General features: G+C 33.9%; 1 protein-coding gene across 1 annotated transcript; it reads left to right on the plus strand.

Moving 5' to 3' along the window:
• Positions 1-11,578, plus strand: LOC108574613. The gene is made up of 5 exons (XM_017937233.1): positions 1-880; positions 4,331-4,674; positions 6,361-6,524; positions 10,442-10,626; positions 11,282-11,578. Exons 1-5 carry the CDS (start codon positions 776-778, stop codon positions 11,576-11,578), a joined length of 1,095 nt encoding a protein of 364 aa, XP_017792722.1. The 5' UTR covers positions 1-775.
• Positions 11,579-21,999: the final 10,421 nt, after the last annotated feature.

Genomic DNA, 21,999 nt, shown 5'->3' on the forward strand with positions numbered 1-21,999 from the left:
GAAGAGGAAGGTTTCGTCGCATTGAATTAACGGCGCACGAGTTCTTTTTCCCATAATCTACGAACACAGATGTGAAGTTCACAGATTAACGAGAAGAAAAGTGAGATCAAAAGTAAATAGCTGAGGTAACGACTTTAGTGAAAAAAATAAAGCGGAAAAAGTGATCGAAACGCGTAACGCACTAATAAGAGGACATGTAACCTATAGTTGCTCTTTCTGTCAAACACTGAAATGATGGCGTGCGTCAAAGCGGTGGTGTAATACAACATGAATGGGAAACGAAAGACAAGGGAGGACACGAGTGTTTGAAAGCAAGAGAACAGGAAAGGTGTTGTCTGCAAAAGCAAAAATAAAAGTAGAAGTAGGAAGAGCGAATTTACATCCCTATCACAGAGTAGGAACAGGTGGGGGAAATTGACGGATCACGGTACAGCGTGGTGGTAGTATACGAAGAGTAACAACGGAAGAAGATGAAACGAAAAGAGATAAAAGAAGAGCGATAAAGGAATGTGAAAGAAAAAAAGGCGTTTCATGCGAAATGAATGAAAAAAGAGATACATAGTAAAAGAGTACTCAATCGAAACAGAGGAAAGAGAAAGGCGCGTCGTGAAAAATACACAGTGATAAACGAGCCGCGGGAAGACAGCTGGAAAAAAGGGAGAAGACTGGAAAAAGGAGCGTGAAGTTTTTGGATTAAGCACGATAGCAGGGGAGGTCGAAAAAAGAAAGAGGGACGGTGCATTACACACTGGAGTCCGATGTTCAGAGTCGTACAATGGCCGGGGCTCTATCCGAGAATGCCCCGAGGCCTGTCAGTGTCGTTGCAGTAAGTGGTGCAACTGTTGATAATGCCAGGAACAACCAGCTTAACAGACCGCAGGTACTATTTCCTATATTATTTTCTATATCATGTTGAACGTTCTCTCGTTAACGTATTCTTTTGTCAAATTTTTGGAAATGAATTTCAAATGATAAAAGATTCGTGAAAGGGATCTGACTTACCTTGTGCAGAGTTTTGTGAATAGCTGCTTACAAGGAAAGTCTCCTAACCTTAAAAATTTTGATTTTAACTTCAGACAATAGACAAACTTCGTGTGTATAGAAAGCATAACGAAGTATATGCAAGGAACAGGTTTTTCTTTGTGGAGAAACATTTTTAGATGGTGAAATCAATCCCTAAAGTTTTAGCATTTTTTTCTATGTAATTTTATAAGGTTGATTATATTAGATTGTTATTTTAGACACGTTCTTTGATGAAAGAACATTTTACTAACGATGCTGTCTATCAGCATGCTGATCAATTCTGCAATAAATCTAATTGAGAACACGTTCACTGCGGGCGTCTCGAATCCAAGTCGACCGTTACCATGCGTGCGACGTGGATCCGTGTCACGCTAGTGGGACGCAAATTAAAAATCAAGAAATTTTGAAAAAAAAAAAAAGAAAAAAAAAGAACAGTTTCGTAATAATTCATGTAAAGCACATATGTATATAATGTTTTATAACATAGAAATTACATTTTGTATGAAAATTATTTGTTAGCATATAATGTGTGTATGTAATACAAATCCGATCAGCAGTGAACGTATTAAATCCTATTATATTTTCATTTTTATGTTTTTTCCTCGTATAAACTTTTATAAAAACTTTTCCATTATCGTAAATCTTTCTTGAAAGTGAAATAATATATAAAACAGACGTTCGTTGCTCTTGAACAAATAGAACGCGGCTTTTACATGTTGAAAAATGCAAATGAAATCAGATATCACGTAAAGGTGTACATATCTATGAGTACAACGGTAAATAATTGTTTATGGCAACTGAGGTTTAATTAATAGAAAATCGTTCAAAATGATACATTTTTTGTACATAACGAGTGGTTTCTATCTCTTACTGTTAAATATTTACATGCGAAATAACAAAAAAACTTGTTTGCTTAAAAATTACGCGCCATGGACAAATCTTTTTGCAGTAGGGTTGATTTCACAAAATTGAGGGTTGATTTTACTCGCTGAAAGTGATTTTCCGTCAAAAAATATTGTTCCTTACATACTCCATTAGGCTTTGCAATAGGGTTGATTTCACTCGCTGAAAGAAAATTGTTCCTTGCATACTCCATTAGGCTTTACAAACATATTATAAAGTTTTATTAAAATCAGAATTTTCGGGTTGAGTGATTTTTCTTTCTAGATTTATTAAGTTTTGATAATAATTTTATTTCTTACAAGGTAAATACTCCTAGTAGATTTGTTTTTTTATATAACGAAATTTTTCAATTCGTATTAACTATCATTCAAAAGGATTTCAATCTAACGATATTAAAATTGTAATGTTTGTGTCTATTTTTTTATGGTAATGGCTTACTACTAATGTTTCTGTAAATCTATTGTGTTATTTAAATTCAATCTCACACAAAATGCGATGGTATCCTCTCTTTGTTAAAGTAAACTAAATGGTTTTAATTGTATGCTACAAATAAAATCGTGCAGTTTACATATTAAGATGTAACAAATTTTCTGTTTTTTAAACGGAACATAACTAAAATGATGATCATTGATATTGTGGGTTCCTTGGGATATTTATGAAATTTTTTGCAAATTTAAAAATTTTACCATGACACCTTTAGAAATTTTATATTTTACATAAATGCCTGTCATTTATATTACAAAACTATGAAATTCACGTTTATTTTTATGAATAAATAAGGTGAATATACGCGTAGAATTATTACTTTGTAAGCGAAAAGTCTGAATGATATACATACATACATTTTGTCTATGAATTTCTTACAATATTTAAAAAATGTATCAATCTGTAATTTCGTGATTATAAATTTCTTTATGTGAACAACACACATGTTTAATTTTACAATTACATACATATGTGAAACAAAAATTGCCTATTAAATTTATAAATAACACATTGTTTATATATTTATAAACGGAGATTTATGTAAAATGATTGCAAGATTTATCAAATAAAAGTGTATAATATTTATTTATTGATTTATTTAACCCTTTTATTAGTACACTACTTCCTCAAAGAACACTCATGCTGTACGATTTTAACAAAATGCAGGTTACAAATGTATACGTACATGCAATGGTAAACAAAGGTATTACGTAATACGTACAAATGTAATATGTGCATTTATTAAAATATTCTTGTTCTTAACAAATGAGGATAATATTCATATGTTCTTCAAAAGAAAATTTCATCTTGATTATCACAGTGATATTTGACTCAGCAATCAATTGATACTAACTACTGATATTCCACGCTGTGTCGTGAATTGCCACAATGTTCACGTTCGTAGCTGTACGTAATGTATTATTAGAACGTAAATATTGTGGCAAGACTATCTATTTACATAAACGTAAGAGTCAATGAATTACTGCATTAGCTAGAATAAATGCAGTGATGATAAGGCGTATCCGCAATTCTACAATTCAAAAGTAATAATAATTGTTTTACGGTCTTTAGTGACTCTCAATGACCTTTAACGATAGCATGCTGAAATTGCCACAACAGCGGCTATTACACAACGTTAAAAAAAATATGGCATTTCATTTCAAACAATTGAGATGACCCTGAAATCTCCTCTACGCCTTCACCCACGTAAAAAGTATTTACATCACATTATGTCCCCCTATCATATCTTACAAGTTCTGTATATAACATTTCTCTATATTATTACAAATAATGGATATATTTCAGGTGGACAAAGTTTCTGCTCCACCCTGTCTGTATACTTGTAATATCATGATTTAGTAGTAAACATTGCCTTTCCATTACTAATTGCGTGTATTCCATATTTTTCTAATTTTATCGTTAACCATTTTTTGTGGGGTCGGGGCTTCCATACCGAGTCTGTACGAGCAAAAAACGAGGCAAAAAACCGGGGGCGCGTTGGCGTAGTGCGCAGAATCCTGGTTTGTCAACACGGGAAGGTCGTGTGGGTTCGGTTTCCTTCGTTGGGTCCCGCAAATTTTTTTCTCAACTTCTACATTATTGCCAACACGGGAAGGTCGTGTGGGTTCGGTTTCCTCCGTTGGGTCCCTCAAATTTTTTTCTCAACTCCTACATTATTATTATATTTCGCATTGAAAGAAATTGAATGTATTATTTGCTGAAATCTTGATGAGATATGAAATCATTTTATATCTTATTTGACGATAGTTACAACAGCGAAATTTATGTGTGTAAATAGATTCACTATATATTGTATTAAACTGATATATACATTTTCGATTATTTCAAAGAAGATTATACAAGAGAAATAAGTTTACATTATTGGCAAATGCTCTAATTTTTCTGTGAAACGTTCCAGGAATCACGAGATAACGGGCGGTCTTTCACTTCAACGGAGGCACAAACGGAATTGCCACTGCAAAATGGTCCAGAGGCACTCGAGGAACTCGACGGTGTTCGAGGTGCTCGGAGAAGAGAGAGGCGGATGCGTAGGCAACACCGGCGAGCTTTGAGATCATGCTCTATGCTACCGTCTTATCCTGGAACATCACCAGGATGTCAGGCTTCCTCAACTGCACCGGGAGTACCGCTGGTCACTCCCACCAGAGGATTTCTCCATCCTCCGCCTCCTCATTTGGGTCTTAGGGGTCTCAGTCTTGGTCTACCGTTTCCGGTTTCCACTAGCGTGTCTGCTTTTGGCAGGTAATTATACATGTATAACGTGTTTCTCTTACGGTTCACTATAATTTTCGCGTATAATTTTACAGGGTATCATGTGCTAAAAATACTTTCGATATTTTTATTTTTTGAGAACACGCGAAAAAAATGCACTGTTTCAAGATCAATTTGATTAGACATTTTTAAACAGAGTCTCAAAGAATCCCTAACTTCTGAAAGGGCGCAAAATCGCCAATCGAAAACTGCCATGGCAATCGATTTTAGTCGATTAGGAGGATAGCATTGATAGAATTTGTTAAAAACTTCGCAATACTATAAATATCCATCGCCCCGGAGAAACACGCAGTCTGCTTTCTCTTTATTAGTAAACGACATTATGTTACAATAATTACATAATTACTCTTAAACTTTCACATTGATAAACATGTGTTTCCTCGAGTCACTTCTGAGATCAACTTATTAGAAATAAATCATTTTCGGAATGCAATCATGCCCATAAACGAAAGCTGTGATTCAGCTCCATTGTTTCTACGTTATGAATAGAAGACATTAACTAAGCCTGACATTTGCCATCAATATTCGTAAAAATATAAATGCATCTTGAAATACGTAATAAACTACGAATAATAGAAATTTATGGTTCCATTTAAACACAAAGTTTGAAATCGCTATAAATAACAATCTTAAAAAAATTCAATTGTTCTATTCAATTTTCTCTATCAAATCAAACAACTGTTGTGTGACAAACTTTTTCTCATTTTCAAAAGTTAGAGAAATAAGGTGTATACGCTTAAATGAGACATACTGTGTACACGACTGATATTATGGAAATGATAATATAAAATATAATATCACAGTGGAGGTGTAGAATAGATTTATCACTCAATGTACTTTCTTGTCCATATTGCGGGGGCTCTAGAGCCCCCTTACCATTTTCGTGTCACTTTCAACATTACCGATTCAGCATTGAAGAAGATTACAACACTAAATAGTAGTGATTGGAATTAGAATTAAATGTAACTATGAAATTATAGGCACAAACATGGTACAGAATAGATTTATTATTCGATACAATTTTTTGTGCACGTTACGGGGGCTCTGGAGCCCCCTTACCATTTTCGTATCGCTGCCAACCTTACCGATTCAGCATAGAATAAGATTACAACATTAGTAGTGGTTAGAATTAGAACTAAATGCAATTATGAAATTACAAATAGAGTGTAGAACAGGATATCCTATAATCGTACACGAAATATAGAATTCTATACTTCTACATGTATAATACCGACATTAGGATGATGGGAAAGTGCTACCGTTTTATTTTCAATGAAAGTAAATCAAGATTTTTTCAATGAAACTTTTATCAATTAATCTGTGGTACAGTACTTAGAAATTTATTTATCCGCTTTATGTAAAATTTCTCATTCTTGCAATTAAAATATTCTTCCAATATGTTCTCAAGTTGATTTTCAATGTTAAAGTTTTTTTCTATTAACGAATTGTCGAGGAATTTTTTTAGATAGTAGGTAGACGATGTGAACTTAAAATTGTATACAAAGTGACGGAATTGCTAATGTGCATGAGAAAACTGATGATCATAGTCAAACGTAAGTCAACCATAGTACAGGACCAACATATTGGAGTAACTTATCAACTTACTGGAAGTTACATGTCGACGAGTCATTCCAACTGTTGACTCTTGTCTCGCAGGGACGCAGTACCGAAACAATGTTGTGGGCTCAGTTCCCCTCCTGTGCGTTGGTCCATACTCGGGGTTGGCGTAGTGGGTCTCGTATGTGCGGGCGCTGGCGCACTACTGGGAGCCCTTAGAGCTTCAGGTCGCGATCACATTGCTGTGGCTCTTCTTATGATTGGTAAGACTTAACTTTTTTTTTTTTTTGAATTATTCGAATATTTAGGTTCTGTTTTCATTCATGTTTATTTTTATTTTTGTCTCAACTTCTGTTGTTTTCACTGCCGCAGTATATCATGTTCATATCATCAACGTATACTGTATAGAACTCCAGTTCTTTAATATACAGCGTGGGTCATGTAAATAATGATAAAACTGTTTAAGGTGGAGTTAAAGTGTTTGAAGAGATGAATAAAAAAATAATAAAAAGAAAAATCTCTTCAGATGATTTTTTTTTTTTTTTAAGGTCATTGGTGTTTTTTCAACTGCTATGGTATATTTTTTTTTATACCATTACAGAATATAAAAAGATATTTTCATCTGAAGGTAATAAATATTTTTTATAGTTACTGGATACATATCAGTTCCTCAAGTGTAAATATCACCGAGTGTAGAACGGACGAAACTGTACAGTTAGAGTGAATGATTATTTATTTTTTCGTCAATATTACTAAGTGATAGATTTAGTAGTGTCGAAGTGATTTTAATTTACAGTGAAAGCCAACAATGTTTACGACAAACTCTACGTTTATACGCAGAAAGGTTTCCATCTTGTACTTATCCATCGCGCATAGAACACTTATTTTTATCTCTTTCTTCAAATTATACAATGGAATAATAAGTTAATTAATTTTTCTTCGGTATAATCGGTTGAATTTAATTTATTACATTTTAGTGTACTTTTAATGTAGGTTTAATTTATTTTTCTTTAGTTTTTTTTTAGTTGTCTTTACCTTTTTTAGTTTTGTTCGTGCGCGTGTGTATGCGAATATGTAGTGTACAGTGATTGTCTTTGGTCGCGTGTATTGTGTTTGTTGTGTGCATAGTGTACGTTGTGTTTGCAGTACACAATGGAAGAACTTTCCTACATGCACCTGTGTCGTGGTGAAGCAAACGGTAGTGCCACAGAAGTCGGTAATATCATTTACGGCGCCGAATGTCTTCTTCTCTACGATTTGTACGAGGTAAGGTGCCGGCCATGTGCGTTGGATTTGAGGATCACTGTACTTTGCGCGCCTTGACGCGCCCTATATGTATACGTTGATGTAGGAAGGGTTGCTAGGCTATGGGAATATTTCTAAACGTTAATAACTAAAAAACGAAGCTTCAAATGCAATTTTTTTAATCTTGATTTTCTCCTTATATCGACTTCTAGAATCACTCCCAAAATTTTCTTCCAAGAGTAGCAGAACACTCTGTATATATTTATATAGATTATACATAATTCGTCTTCAAAGTGGCTATCGCTTACCGGTAAATAAAATACAGCATTCTTAAAAAAAAAGTCCTCTTAAAAGAGTAAAATAGAAATATTTCAGATGATAAAAATCATCTCCTGCGTTATTCGAGTGGTAAAATTAACAATGTCCTGTGTTTTAATATCAAACACACGTTTGCGCAATGAATAAGCATCGGGTTATTAAAATAGGTACTTAATGGTGAAAAAACGTGCAAAGGAGGAAATAGCAAAGGGACGAGAGCATCGAGGTGAGAAAGAAAGAGTTATGAAATACGGAATAGCGGCAGTGAGAAATCACAAGAGTCGACCAGATTAACCGATCATGGCGCTACGGAAGAAGGGGAACCATGCTCGCAACAGTTACTTTCTAAACGTGGGCATGTGACCTGTGACCGGCATAGAATGCCTCTCACAATGGGAGAATGCTCTAACCTACAGAGATCAACGTCGTGGGAGGACCGTGAGATTCATGAAACAGAAAATTCAGGGGATTTCTCGAAGTGAAACCGATAGACGAACCAATAGACTCCTAAAACTAAAAGTTGAGAATTTAACGAGAATTTGAATTTTTTACATCTGTCAGAAATTTATGAGATTTGTGCAATTTTCTTTAACACGTGCATCTAGATTTCCCGTCGTGAAAGTGTCGATCGAATTTCACACGATACTACTTGGACAGCGTTAAATTACCTACTTTTCTTGCTTCAATTACGTTAACGAACCGTCATATTCAACGAGTTTATTCATATATCGGACCGTGCTGAATTTCGTGTTACGCGTAATCGTTTTCTTCGTAATGTACTGAATTCGAAAGGTATCTATTATTAGAAGCAAGAAGGTCATGTGAAAGAAAATGATCGATAATATTCACCTATTAAAATGATAAGCATATACAAATATTAAACATAAGATGTTCGTTTCTAGTGGTAACTTTTACTTCAAGGACTGTTTAAGATAATTAAAAAAAGTACTATAATATTTAAAAAAAACACCGGTGGCCTTGAAACCTGGAAAAAAGACCTTGCAGCGACGTTTCTTATCATTTTCTTCACATCTTCGAACAGTTGAACCGTAAACACTTTTTTCATGTATTTATGTACACTGGTCACTACTAGGTGCGTGAGAATACATTAGAGCTTACGCACGGAAACGCCGCAACTATACAGGGTGATGCAAAAACTTTGTACACCTGGAATATTTCCGTTATTTGTAGTAATATGAAAAAGTATCATATGCAAAGCTTGCATTATATGAAAGGGGATATAATTTAATGTAAAATACTTTTTACGTGGGTAGAAGTATAAAGAAGATTTTAAGGTTATCTCTACGTTTTAGGTGAAATGCTATATTCTTTTTATCGCACGTAAAAAGTATTTACATTACATTATGTCCCTTTCTATATCATGCAACTTTCGTATATAACACTTTTCCATATTATTACAAATAACGGAAATATTGCAGGGGGATAATGTTTTTGCATCGGCCTGTATAGCAAGTAGCCGGTGACTACAAGAGCAACACGTGGGCTATCAGCCACTCGGCTAATGAGGTGCATCGATTCAGATGCATGCTTTCGCACGACGAGCAATTTTCTGAGCGACTCACAGAAACAAATGTGAATCAACCGAAATGATAGAAGCAATGCAGACACAGTTCCCAAATGTTATTGATGATCTTGATATATTTAACAAATCGTCAAATGATTTTATTGACATTCTTATAAAATTGTAAAACTTGGTTTCATATTTTCTTGTATCTTTGAAAAATGCAGCGAACATGCCTTTATTGTGGCATTGTTGCATTAAACGGTGCACTCAAGATTGCTTTTTCTTCGTCTTATTTGTTTTACACCAGTTAATAACTATCTCCTGGACATTCATTCTGCTCCTGGACGGTTTCTGCGATACTGACAACTTCCGAGTCACCCAGTTAGCCTCTTCGTTCAGTCGCCCGGTTTCAATTCGCTTGACTGCTTATTGTTAGCCTTACGTACCTACTCTGTATAATCGTTAGGATGTACAGGGTAATTCTCTCGCTAGTTAACGTAAAAGCAGTGCCACCAATCACATCGCGACGACAACGCCCTGTCGGTATGTGCGATCTGTCGACTGGCCTCTGTAGGGTGAAGACCGGTCACACATACCGACGCGGCGTTATCGTCGCGATGTGATCGGCGGCACTGCTTTTAGCTTAACTAACGAGAAAATCACCCTGTATGTAAATTCCTCTTCGTCATCTACCGGCCTTCGTAGTAATTCCAGAAGAGACAATAAAGTGATCCAAGTTATAAAATAAAACTAGCTCTGTCTGTCTTGTAGAATAATTGTAAATTATATTTTTTCTTAAGATCTTCATAAAAACTAACCTCAATAGATATTTTGTTAGAAACTAGTAAGTGTTCAGTGATTTGTAAAGCTACGTATAGATACTATAAATTCTAGCAACGAATATAAACGAATAAATACGTCTATTTTGTTTGTGTTTTTAATTAAACTGTTAGCTGGCTAAATTTTACATGATTATATTTAAGGAATAACTGGTGTCAATATTGTTACTATATTCTCGTAAAATGCTTCATCGAATATTTTGATTTTCGAGGGAAACCAGCGTACGCTATAACAAGACGTGTTATGTTACAGGTATAGGAGTGGTTCTGGTAACCGTGAGCGCTGTAGCGTGGCGAGTGACCAGTCGAGAAAATTGCGGCAGTTTCTTTGGTTTCACGGGGATCTCGAGCAGAATCCCGCCGGCGAGGCCGATTCATCCGTACGCTGCCATGATTTATCCGGAATTCCAGTTTAGAACGCCACCTCCCAGTTATCAGGTGACATTCTAAGAATATCTTTCACCCCTTGCGAGTTTGAAAGATTTCAGACAGCTGTTCTCTATCCTGTTTTCAAATTAGATTTATTGCGCGCACTTGTAAAACTCTTTTGACGGGTATATTCTCGATTCTCCTTCTGTTTTTTATCCTTTTCATTTCTAATCTTCTTTTTTCCGATCGAAAGGTGTTTCGAAAAGTTTCACACAATTCTTTTTTTTAATATTTCGTGCACGGATATCAAGAATTTTTAAGTTCGTAGAATAATTAAAGTATCTGAATACCAATTTTGGAAATGTTAACACATAATAGTGAAGAATGTATATTTTGGATTAATTGCATGCATTGAAACAGTACAAAAAGGTTGTTTGTAAATTATTAATGATTGACGTCTGAGATCTGAAACAATACGGAATGTTTGGTAATCCAAAGACAATGCATTTCAGGTCGTTGCTTCATCGAAATTATGTTCATTATTTCATAAGCTCATCCACATTCATATTTCTCAATGTAAAAGTTAGATGTCACTACGTAACTTATCAGTTTAATTTTCTACAAGTATTACCGGTATATTTTTTGTACCTGTTTTTAGACATCACGGTATATACTATAATTCGTGAAATAAAATTGAGTTTCAACACGATTGATCTAATTTCAGGCGAGCATGCAGGAATACAGGCTTCGATTGCTGCTTCTGGATCGACTGCAACCAACGTCCTCGCCTCCGCCGACCTACAGATCGAATGCTGGAAGCATTGTAACTCCCGGCACGACTAGAGAAAGCAGGCCGCCGAGTTATTGCGCCAGATCGAACGTTGCAGCGAACACGAATGTCGCACCATCGAAGAAGGACGCGAATCTGGTCAGGATCGTCCAAACTGAATCGGAACCCGTGATTTTGAGCGGTGATCAAACGCCTCCGGTCACCGCCGTTGAAGTACTCGCGCATCTCTGACTCCTCGTTGTTTTCACCTCTAATTAACAGGTTTTATTTTCGCTGTCATGAAAACAGTTGACAAGGATTTGACGAAGAGAATCATGTTTATTGTGCAATATAATTATTAGCTTGTTTCATAAGTTATGTCATTCTCGAATACGATCGTTTTTTGTGTATTCATTATTATTGTAATTGTCATTATTCAAGTTCTTTGACCAACGACTTTCTTTTAACTTTTGATACAAATTTTTTAATTCTCCCATTAAACAACTTTCAATGTTTCAAATGAAAAAAGGTGGCGGCCTGTGAATGCCGGGTCATTTTGACCCATAATAAAAATTCCGATATACATATGTATATGCTGTAGGATAAGATTTTATATTCAATTTTGAATGTATTATTTCTTCAAAATGCTTTTTTAAAATAATAACATTAATACGTATTATGCTTTTTTTTATAATATATACATTGAATGTTGGTATTGGCTGTGTAAGATTTACAAACGTGTTTGTAACAATTTTGGTATTTTACACTATATTTTGTATCATTACCAATACATATGTAACATCTTGACCTTGATTTTTGGGGTTGATTTGAAATCGTTTCTCCGTTCCTTCATATTTGTCTTCCAGTACTTTGAATTACCTTTTGAACGTGACCACGAAGCACTTTATTCGTGCTTTCTATTTCAATTACACATATACTTATGTTGTCTAATATTAGTTGGTCTACAAATACTGTTTTTCATTCCGAATATTTTACGAGCCATATGACCATGGTGTTATAAACGGCAATATTAATCTATTTCATAAATAAGGATAAAGGCCAGCGCCTGGTATATCTATGGCATGAGTGGACCCTTTCAGTTATTTATCAAGTGTGCCAACATCATTTTTTGTGGAACTGTAATATGTAATTATTTCTGGTTTATAATCATTTTCTAGCTTTAATATGATGTGCTCATGGAGTATGGTTGAGAACAGTAAGACAATAATCTTCCGCTAGAAATTATTCGTTGTTATTATTTACGACCGGAGTTTTTTAAAAAATGACTGAGCTGCTCGACAACATGTTGACTTTTTTCTTTTCCCACAGTATTGCCGTTTTGCCCAAATAAATGTCAATATTATAACAGTAAAATGTTTATCAATCACAAAGGGCCTATACCTTTATATTATACTTGCCGGGTTTGTTAGGCATGTATAGTTCGAATGATTTCAATTTTGTTACTTTTTTTCTATCAACGCGTTCTTACGTGGAATGCTTTGTGCGACTCTGGTAGATTTCGGTGCAATATATCGCCATATGTGGACAGAAACAGTATTGTTCTTGTTATCCGTTTTGTTTTCGTTAGAATTTATTGCAGAAAATATATCTTCCTCACATCCTTGCAACTTTGGCACATTATCGCTCATTAAACTACTTGTTCCTCTATCTGACAATACTTCATTATTGTGACGGTTTGCAACGCCTGGTAGACTGCGGCAGCTTATGAAAAACAGAACTTTCGTTGAAATCAGACATCCTGGTTACAAAATTTTCTACGAAAATAATGTAACTTTTTATTAATTTTTTTGTAGTCTATAGAAATATGAATACGTCTGACTTTTTCGAGGTTACACTGAATACTGCCTATACAGTGCATCGTTTAAAGTTATCCTTCCTGCGACAAAGTAGACGCGTCATTGTTTATATAACTGTGATAAGATCCGATTTCTCGACAGTTGCAACAAGCGAGTCAAAGTGAGCCGGCATTCGCCGGGTGAAGCGTATAGAAGGCTGAAAGTGAATTTCATTGGTGCCTGTCTTTTAATATTATTTCCTTGACGAACTGAAAATACAGCGTGTCTTTCAACTATTGATAGAACCTTAACAGACGAATAGAACTTAGAACTTGAAAACTGTAAACGAGATTCCACGAATTTTTAAATGTATACGCCTATTTTTGAAAAAAAGTACTGATGCTTACATTCAAATGAATAGCTGACAATTTCAACATCTTTTATAAGCATTTATAAGACTTACGTTTATTAGAACCTTTTTGTTTCTTTTACCCAGATTTATTAACCTGTTAAGTTTCTACTAATAGTTTAGAAATACGTTATCTCACCTTTGAGTAATATTAATGAGAAACATAATTTATACAACAAATATAATATTGCGCATATAATATACACACGAAATTAGTTATTTTTTGAAAAATAACGTGTCACATTTTACCGTTTCCTTGATTCGCTTTTATCGAATAAGTAACTTCGCTTATTTGAAATGTTATAAATTTGTGTGGATAATAAATAAGCGTTGGACGTTGTCAAGTTGCAAATGATAAATGAATGGTTTTCTTCAGAAAAGAGATTCCTTCAAATGAACGAAGTGGTGAATAGAAGTGTTTTTGCGTCGCGCGGCTAATGATACAGTCGTGCCATTTACAATTGCTAACAAATAAGCGCTGTTAGCAGTCAAGAAAATGAATTCATGAGTCCGTGATAGTTGTGGTTATAGGGAAAGTTAGTGTATTCGTAGTCATAGGGTTGGCACGGGTGCCGATGTAAACAAGTATTTGTAAGATTTGTTTCCCCTTTGCACCGTTAAAAAATAATCCTTTGACATTTTAGCCACTTTGTTATATGAGACTGGGAAAAAAGAAAACAGCGCTAATAAAAAGAAGGATACATATAAGCGTTTAATTGTAAGGAAGTATTTTTGCAACTGGTGATGAACTAATACCTAAAATCGAAAGGTTTTGAAATATTGCATTATCAAATGCAAGTTTGAATAATAAATTTGAAGATATAAATATCTTGGAAGCTTTCAGCTACGAAATCATGTTGCTTTGATATGTACCCGTTGTAACATGTTTCGCACGGAGTTATACATATCTTTTCAGATATACATACAGTAACTGTCACGTAAAATTTTACAAAGTACAGTTTAAACAATTTTTTTCCATAAAATGTAAACGTCAAGTAAAAAGTCATGTAAAAGTCAGGAATAAATATTATACAAGAACGTATAGTTTAACATACCTTTATTTAATATGTAACAAAAATATCGCAGAAATTTTTTACATAATGAAATCATTTCCTTGGCGACTGCAATGTATTCAAAGTTTGAATTTCAAACTAATCGTGACTTACCAAGAAAATGCTAATAAGCACGATCTGTGTGTTATTTTTTATTGTAAAAAATATATTTCATCTTCTTTGTACGATTTTTACTGATACCTAAATTTTCTGTATAGATTTATATTTTGTTTAATTCACTTATTAATAAAATTTTTGTTATATCGTTGTTACGTATTAAATAAAGATATGTTAACCTATTCATTCTTATATAACTTTTATCATTAATTTTTATATTTTATGGGAACAGTGTTAAAATTTATCATGTACCGTAGTTTTTATTTTCAATATGTAAAATACTCGCGTAAATAGAGGTTATGTATGCTGTATGAAGAATGCGTGTGGATAATGTTTACTTTTAATGGTTTCATAGAAACTTCTAAGGTCTTCCTCTTGTTACGTTTACTCATACGTGATTACTTAAAGAAAGGGAACTTGAATATTCAAAGAAGTTACAAACGTACGTCATTGTGCAGTAGGCTTGTAATGTACTTAGAAATATTGATTAAAAATATTATCTTTCGTACTGTTTAAAGAAACCGTAATGTAATATAGAATGATTTTGAAGCAAATGCGAATTTCATAAAGGTTAATCGATGATAGTATTAATAACGGCGAAATGGCGTTATGGTTATTTCCATTATCTCTATCTGTTTGTAATTACATCAGTGAAACATTTAAAGTTACATAAATTTATCGAAACGCCATAAAGCATAGTGTATGAGTGGCGAATAAATGGTTTAAAGATAACGTTGCTGCAAGTTTTAATGCCATATGGTAATATTTACTGCTCGCTTAATTACATGTTACGAATGGTATTGAGGACGATTTATTAAGGTCGTCGATGATCTTTACGTAAAGGTCGAGAAGAAAATAAGAATCTCGTAAGTTGCGTACAACAATATATATATATATATATGTTGTAATTATAATTTTGCAGGTGAAAACAAGGATTACACGCGTTATACTACTATTGGTTTTTATATACAATAACAAAATACTTTTGTTAAAGAAACAAGAAATTCAAAATCTTTCCAAAGATTATGTAGATTATTACGATAAATCTAACGTAAACAGTGCGAATTGAATAAAACGATTAATATTTGTTGACCATCATAAAGGATAATTTTAATGTAATTGTTATTATTGGAAGTCATTATAGTAAAGTGTGAATAAAGAAAAGTACAATTTAACAATTACATAACAATCTGCAAAGATGTGTAGACAATAAAAGTACATAGTAAATTAATAAAAGTTCATTGTTCCAATATCTCTTTTTGAAATGTTTTTTTCACAAATCATTTTTATGTTAAATTTTTGTTACTATTTAATTCCTTTTCTTAGGAGATTTCACTCTATACACTTTACATATAAATATTTCATTTTCTTAAATACTGAATTTATTTATTCCACTGACATTGGCAATATTTTTAAGATAGCTTGTATCACATTTTATGCAATTAACTCACATTTAAACATTACGAAAGTTATTACATTCCTCTTCGTAAAAACATTGATGGAACTTAGGCTAATGACTTGTAATAATGATTAACCACACGAAGGTTTAATATATTTATATTGTAACCTATAACTGGTCTCATCTGAAATTTAAGGTAGCTTTATCCTGATACTTGGTAAATTCTCAAAGAAGAATGAGTCTTCAATTGATGACGTAGTTTTTCACCCTTAATTTGCAATAGTTGATTATACAAGGTGTTCGGCAACAGTTGGTAATAAATTTAAGGGCTGTTTCTGCAAGCCGGAATAAGACGAAAATCAATAATAAAAAAATTGCGTTTGAAGCTTTATTTTTTAGTTATCAACGATTAGAGATACCCCTGTGGCCGAGCAACCCTCCCGACATCAGTATAGGGCAGGTCAAAACACGGTGAGCGCAGTGATTCTCAAAACATACATAAGGACAGTGTAGGCTGTTAGTCCTACTTTTACTGAAACTTACCTATTGAGAAAATAATGCACACTACCTAATAAAACTTTTTGTATCGGGTAACGAAATTATGCAGTAACTGAAACGATACCTATCTTGATATGGATCAGACAGATCAATTTTCTCAATATGGAAGTTGGTAAAAGTATGCTATGGACCAATGTTAAGTATAGATAGCCCAATGGAGAAATGTATGACAATTATTATTATTAAGTGATTAATATTTAACCTAAGACTGTGAAGAAAGTGTATCGTATTGAGAATACTAACTTATGTAATCCGTGAATTGCCCTTTTACACTTAGTTTTCTATTTCGTAAAAACTTTCGATACCGACATTGTGTGGGACACGTAAACGATGAAAGAAAACAAAAAAACGTAAACAAATATCGTTTCCTAATAATCGTTATAATTAAGTTGTTCTATATTACATGATTATAGGAAATACTGTATGCACAATGCTGACAGATTTTAATAGTAGATACAGTTGTAAGAGTGGTAAATACAAGGGCAACAATTTCGAAAGGTGGCCTTAACCAAACTCGCAATGATTCGTGATATTGAGAATAGGACAACTAAAAAAGTCATCTATCGAATGAATATATACCGTTCCTTGATATTATTGTAAAACAATTTGTACATACGCAAGAACAAATATATTTATGTGATTCATTCATTCATTTATGTGATTCATGTTTTGGTGATTGTAAACTTTGTATTTGGTATTAACGAAAATGGAAGATGTATGTATGTGAAAAGTGAAGTTTCACTGCCATTCATATAAAGATAAAGAACCAACAAATGTTCATTAATTGTAACTCCTTACTAATAAATAATATGAACAACAATTTATTATACAATAACCGCAGGAAGATGACTGCTCTCGTCTCTCTCCAACTTTTTCGTTCCTGCAACGCTTCGAAGATCAAAGTGAGAAACAATTAGAGCGAGCGAGATAAGGTTATGATGCTCAATTCTGTGGAATCGGTTTAGAAACCAATGGATATTCAGTGTCAAATTCAGAAGCGGATATAAATTACAGATTTATCACATAATAAATCAGATACTTATACATTTAATTATAATCATATTAAATTATAAAATATATGTTTGTACTCGAATAATCGGACAAATGATCAAATTATAAAAAAATTCGTGATTAAATGTTAAGGAAATAATGATTTACAAGGAGTATGTACAGTATCGTTCAAAAGTTTGGTGCACCTTTCGTTGTTTGGATAAAACAAGCTTTTTCATACATGTACAGTAGCTTTATTGGAAATATTACATTTATATATTGAAGTGACATTATGTAAGTATCATTTCAGATTGAAATTGGAATTATATACATCTAAAACCGATTTGAAATTATTGAAAAATTAATTGCCAGAATGCCGAAATTGTGTCAAGCAGTTATAAACAAAAATGGAAGATTTTTTTGTTAAAAAATACTTTCATAAATTCGTATTGTTTTTCGGGGGGGGGGGGGGGATGATAACGTTTAATTATAATTAAATACAGTTTCATTACTATAGCGGAATATTTTCAACGTAACATTTGTATAAGAATTTAAGCATTTATTTAAAGAAAACTTTGTTTCTTTTCAAATCACAATACGCTCTAAACTTTCGAGCGTTACTGGTACACATTTATACGTTAATTTACTTTTTGAAAATTACGTATTTAAAGTGCACTACTTCTGGGAAAAGAAACTACACCGTACGTTCTTCACAAAATTTTATTTTCGCATATTTCTCGCGTTCCTTTTACAACTTTTTTCTACTTCTTTTTTATACAATTTACAAAAGATTCTTTCTCTTCTATTCTATCTCGGCAATCTTACACACGAAGAGACATCAATGAACGAATCCAACGAAACGAGCCGATTACCGACGATTATTTAACGAGACTGACGCTGACGAAGTCCATTAAACAATGGTGATAATAAGAATAATTTATTACACAAGTTCATAATAATAATAATAATTAATAATAATCATAATAAGGAGAAGAAGAGTGACGATGATAATGGTGATGATGATGATGAACGGTGATGATAATGATAGGTAACAACTACAGCAACGATAATATCAATTAATCGCTCGGAAAGAAATCTTTCTCGCGTATGTTTTTTTTCTTCTTTCTTTTACTAGCTCCGCCTCTTTGGCTTGTGAAAGTTTTATGACTGACTGTGCATATCAATGGTATAAATAAATAAATAACGAAATAAAGTTACATATTCGTCGAGTAATACAATACACCAAACAAACAACTTGTCTCGACAAAACTGACCTGAAGTATTCGCAATATACTTTACAAATATGTATAGTTTTCGCTTAAACAGAAAACGAACTTTTTCACACGTGTGTTCTTCTCGCCTTTCGTTTCGAAAGGGACATTCAATGAAATTCTCGCATATACGCTTCTTGTTCATTTTCGATTGAAAATCATGATTGCATTGCTGGTCGATTTAAACTCACGAGGTACCAGCCCTAGATAGCTCAAGTAGCTTGAAAAAGTAAAGATAGTGTTGCGGCTATGAAATCGATCAATCGACTGACGCGAGAAATTTCAGCGGAAGATTTAGAAGAACATTCCGGTTAGTGGGCGATTGTTGCTGCTCGGGACTTCTCGTTCGTTTCCGCTAACAATCGCGAGAGCAGTGGCGCGTATTTACAAATCGTTTCCTCCGACTAGACTAAGTAGAGAAAAAAAAAAACAAAGTAAATCGCAACGTTTTACGTGTAGCAAAAATTATATTTCTCACGCGGTATACTATTAACGTAATAAAATAATGTTACAACAAAGTCGACGTTTCCATTTTTCACCAGACGTATTTTTGCACAAAAATAAGTATTTCGTCGTGGTTTACCACTTTTCTCATTTGTTAACGCCTAAATCGTTTACAGTTATATCGGTGTATTCTGTGTTATTTCGACAAACTCAGTTTTTATCGATGACAATTATTTTTGTGAAGTTTCAATGTTCAACACTCTAGACTAAAGTAAAATTCTACGAAAAACCGAAACCTCGAGTAAACTGCACGAGATTTACAATACTATATCGATCTTGTTTTTGAACAGGTTGAATTTTCACACAAACAAAAATATTTTTATTTTTATCGTTATTTCGAAGAGAACACTCGGCCTGTGTTCCGTTTCTCGTGTACGTTTCGGACTTCTAATGCTTGGCACAAGATTCGTGTGTCTACGATGATCTCGACGAACTTCAAGCTGCATTCAAGGGACGCGTGTTCCCGTGTTTAAAATCTCGTTTAAAAACAGCGGTGCAGAAAGTAGACGTTGTTCACAGAAGAATACAATTGCTTCATTCACCCGTTGAAACGTCGAGTTTATCAGAATCAACTTAAAATTCAGTTACCCAAAAAGAAAATTTTCATTCTTCCTGTTAATTATTCCGCGAACATACATAACCTCTTCTCGAAACACGCTCCCTCTGCCGATAACTAATCGGTAGAGGGAGACACACGTTCGAATGGGCGGAATCTGTATAAAAACAAAATTTGAAACAGACAATGTCCACTATGGTAATATGTAGGAGTTAAAGAAAAATTAATACAGTAGGACCTCTTATAACGCGGGAAATACAAATTAAGTTTCTTCGTTGGTTGAATTTTCTTCAGTTTCAGAATTTGTGAGTTTTTTTTTTTTATCGCGTTATATGGGGTTCTACTGTACTAGCTTTGACGCATATAGTCTGCTACGAATTTTAAGCTATGTGATATTCGAAGCTGCTCAAGTGTCGAGAACCAAACGAAATAGAGACTTTGGGATACGCTAGCTGCCTTTCAATGGATTTCCGTGGTCCCGTTGCACCGAATCGATTTATCGAGCATCTATGTGATTTAATTGCCACTTAATGAAAAATAAATATTATAAATAAATAAATAAATACATAAATAAATAAATATAAGGCGGAAATGGAAAAAACGTACATTTGTCGAGGCTCCCTTTTGTTCACTTCGCCATTCGAACAGAGGGGAGAAGAAAAAAAAAATGAGAATAATCGAACTATAGCATCGTCGACACTTAAGCTTCTTTAACGGTGTATACAACTTTACAGATTGTTTTCAACTTACACAAATAATTCAACGAATATAATGTTCGTGCGACTCAGAAATTCCCATCTTCTTGATTATGCTACTACGATAACTTCGTTACATCGTGTGCCTAACTTTTTTATTTTCCTTCGCGGTATCATACATACACACGCGTCTTTTTTTTTTAAATAAATAAACGTGAATTTAGCGGCCAAGAAGTGATATCGCGAATACGTATAGTCAAAGGAAGAAATATAGCTAAGTCGTAGTTTGATCAGGCGTGAAAATTTCGGTGTATGAAGTTTGTGCCTTAACTTTGATTCAATCTCAATGGAAAAACGTAAACTGACGCATAGGATATTATCACTGCATTAGTCTGTGCCGCTATTTAAAATGCTTCAATTTTACGACCTCCCCATATTACTTCCATCGACTATACACACGGGTAACTCCCGTCTCCAAGCTGAAAACACTGGGTTGATATTTTCGATTTTTAGGAGGACAGCATTTCCTGATTGAAGATCTTTGCCATGAGACGCGGAAATTGCTAGTATTTGTTTCTGTGATGAACGTTCAATTTTCAGAATTTACTAGTTTGCATGAACATTATTTATCCGTTAGTTAAATATTTGTATGATTCTATTGGACGAGTTACATGTGTATAATACAAATGTATTACATTCTTTTTTTAACGCGTTCAATGTTTGGAAAAGTTATTGATAAGCCACGATAGTTGTTGGAAGAAATCTAACAAAAAAACAAATGTAATACAAAAATCAACGATTTCAATTTGTTAGCGCAGCGATCTATGACACGGACACGTCGAAGAGGCTATTTTTGAGGTTAGAACTTTAGTTACTATCAACCCTCAGATAACGGACGCCTGGTCATCGTTGACCCAACTTTTAGATGTCTCTTGTTTCTACCTGTATAATTTTAAACAATATAATTCCTAGTGAAATAAGAAAGAATGTAGTTTCACTTGCGTATAAAAAAGATTTTACTATTGAGTCATATTTGTCACAGCAACCGTTGTGCGTGCGACTATTGCGCCATCTGCTATCCGAGGGTTAACATGCGTTTCGATTGACAAATATGTCCTGCCGAGAGAAAGTTGAGTTTACAACCCTGGAGATTTTCGAAAGTCATTTCTCTCGTCCTCAATAGCCAAAATCCGTGCCATAAAGTAGGCCTTTCCGAAGGGTGATTCAGAGTTTCATTAGTAACGGTCAAGAGACTGACGCGGTCAAACATGGGAGAAATCCCGAGCTGTTGCCAAACATTCAAATGGCCAATCAGCGTGCATTTAG

The sequence above is a fragment of the Habropoda laboriosa genome, unplaced genomic scaffold (genome assembly GCF_001263275.1).
Source record: "Habropoda laboriosa isolate 0110345459 unplaced genomic scaffold, ASM126327v1 scaffold175, whole genome shotgun sequence".
NCBI classification, from domain to species: Eukaryota; Metazoa; Arthropoda; class Insecta; order Hymenoptera; family Apidae; genus Habropoda; species Habropoda laboriosa.

What these genes read in the sequence shown, in the direction of transcription:
- LOC108574613 (XM_017937233.1), top strand. Translation starts at nt 776, where the DNA reads ATGGCCGGGGCTCTATCCGAGAATGCCCCGAGGCCTGTCAGTGTCGTT. An exon ending in ACCAGCTTAACAGACCGCAG is followed by an intron (nt 881 to 4,330) that starts GTACTATTTCCT and finishes GAAACGTTCCAG; the next exon opens with GAATCACGAGATAACGGGCG. An exon ending in AGCGTGTCTGCTTTTGGCAG is followed by an intron (nt 4,675 to 6,360) that starts GTAATTATACAT and finishes CTTGTCTCGCAG; the next exon opens with GGACGCAGTACCGAAACAAT.